Source organism: Halyomorpha halys, unplaced genomic scaffold (assembly GCF_000696795.3).
Source record: "Halyomorpha halys isolate HHAL.00 unplaced genomic scaffold, Hhal_1.1 Scaffold749.1, whole genome shotgun sequence".
NCBI lineage: Eukaryota > Metazoa > Arthropoda > Insecta > Hemiptera > Pentatomidae > Halyomorpha > Halyomorpha halys.
In genome coordinates this window covers 343,208-344,979 of record NW_027116653.1, presented here as the reverse complement: position 1 = coordinate 344,979, position 1,772 = coordinate 343,208, and the positions used below count along the sequence as shown (strand labels likewise).

General features: G+C 30.1%; 1 protein-coding gene across 5 annotated transcripts in view; it reads right to left on the bottom strand.

Moving 5' to 3' along the window:
• Nucleotides 1–747: 747 nt before the first annotated feature.
• Fpgs1 (Folylpolyglutamate synthase 1) overlaps nt 748–1,772 on the bottom strand; it is a 7,192-nt gene continuing 6,167 nt past the window's right edge. For all 5 annotated transcript variants that reach the window (XM_014428847.2, XM_014428848.2, XM_014428849.3 and 2 more), the window contains 3 exons: nt 1,346–1,488; nt 1,035–1,271; nt 748–882 (listed from right to left, as the gene is read on the bottom strand). In XM_014428847.2, coding sequence (XP_014284333.1) covers nt 1,036–1,271; nt 1,346–1,488 — 379 coding nt within the window. In that variant the 3' untranslated portion in view covers nt 748–882; nt 1,035. The remainder of the gene's footprint in view (nt 883–1,034; nt 1,272–1,345; nt 1,489–1,772) is intronic.

Here is a 1,772-nt window from a genome sequence, read left to right as displayed (position 1 = left end):
TTGCTATGAATAAAGGAATGATTCAAATTTTAGTAAAGTACTCAAATGTCTGAATAAGGTATTTTGGTCAGACAAAAACATTAAGAAGCCATCTGCTGACAAGAAACACAAAAATCACTCTGTATAAAACATCAATTAGGCCAGTACTAACTTATGATTCAGAGTATTGCCCATATCGCATGTGGAGGCTGATATTTTAATGATATTAAAATAAAAATTAAAGAAGGATGTTTGGCCCTGTAAAGAATGGAAACTAGTACAGGGTGGAGCATAATGCAGAGTTTTACCAAATCTACTGGAAACGGGACGTAGTACAATATATAAGACTCAAGACTGCAATAGGCTGAAAATGTTGTAAAAATGAATGACTCACTCATTAAGGAATTATTAGCTGTATATGTGGAAGAAAAACAAAGAGAGGGCCAACGAGATTTAAGCTGATGCTCAGAAATTTCTGGGTACAAAAAAAAGATTCAACAAACCCTTATGCAAGACAGAAATGAAAGCTATATTTTGATGTGGCGAAGATCCGTAGCAGGTTGTAGTACCTGTGATAATGACCAAAATTTCTGAGGTAGTGGTGGCTTGATTACCAGTATAAAATTTTTGGGCTTAAAATTAATTATATGTTTAGTCCCTAACAAATTTGTAAAAAGTACAGTACATAGTCCATCACTTGGTGGTAGTAATATTTACCTTAGATTAAAACTTGGATTGTTAATTGTTGTTATTGACTGTCAAAGTGAAATATGGAAAAAAATAGACATTTATATAATTAAATTATATATTTATCTATATATACAGTTGTATTTATTATATTTACAGTTGGTTAAATTTTTGTAGTGCAAGAGCTCTTCACTTAGTCATGGTTCTTACAATTTTCTGAAAACAAAGGAAGCAACCATATTATATGATATTGTATCAAGTAATAAAAAGTGTTAAATGTCATATTTATTTAAAAAATATAATTAAGATTTTAATCAATGTCTTTGAATATTAAGACCATATGTTTGTTAATAATTAAAATAACTAACATTAAGTGCTATCATGATCTGGTCTGAGGAGGAATAGAGCTGAACCAACAAGATGTAGGGACCCAGTAAATAAAACACCAGTACTTTGGCCATTGCTTAACTGCTTGGCAAGAAATATTGCTTCTGCAACAGATGTCACCGCGTGACCATTGCTGCCTCCAACTGATTTCCAAGCATTCAGGTTCTCTTTCACTTTGTTGCAGGCCTCTTCCAAACATGTCCCCTTGCTGACAAGGTCTAATCAATAAAAAATAACCAGCATTTTATATTAAATTATATTTAAGACTTCTGAAAGATAAATAATTGTTTACCTTCAGGCAGATCATCCTCTTTTTCGGAAATACAATTAGTACAGAATATTGCTTCAGAAAATTGACATTCAACCAGCATTTTTAGAAGACTGATTGGAGACCGTCCCCCAGTTACATTGAATATGAGAATCCTTTTAGCATTTCTGTTGAGTAAATAATAAAATTACAATTTATTTTAGAATGAATGAAATCAAATAATAATTAAGAATTAACACTTTAATCATTTAAAAAATCTATGATGTAATATATCTGACCAATATACACAGTTCAATTCTATAGAATAGCTTGACATGAATTTAATTAATTAATACCAGAAATTACTAATAATGGTGATTGATACAGAATTGAAAACTTCTGATTGATCGAATGAACTTAAAAAAAAATTAAACAAACAAAAATGTCTAAGATACAAAATATTTATTAAATA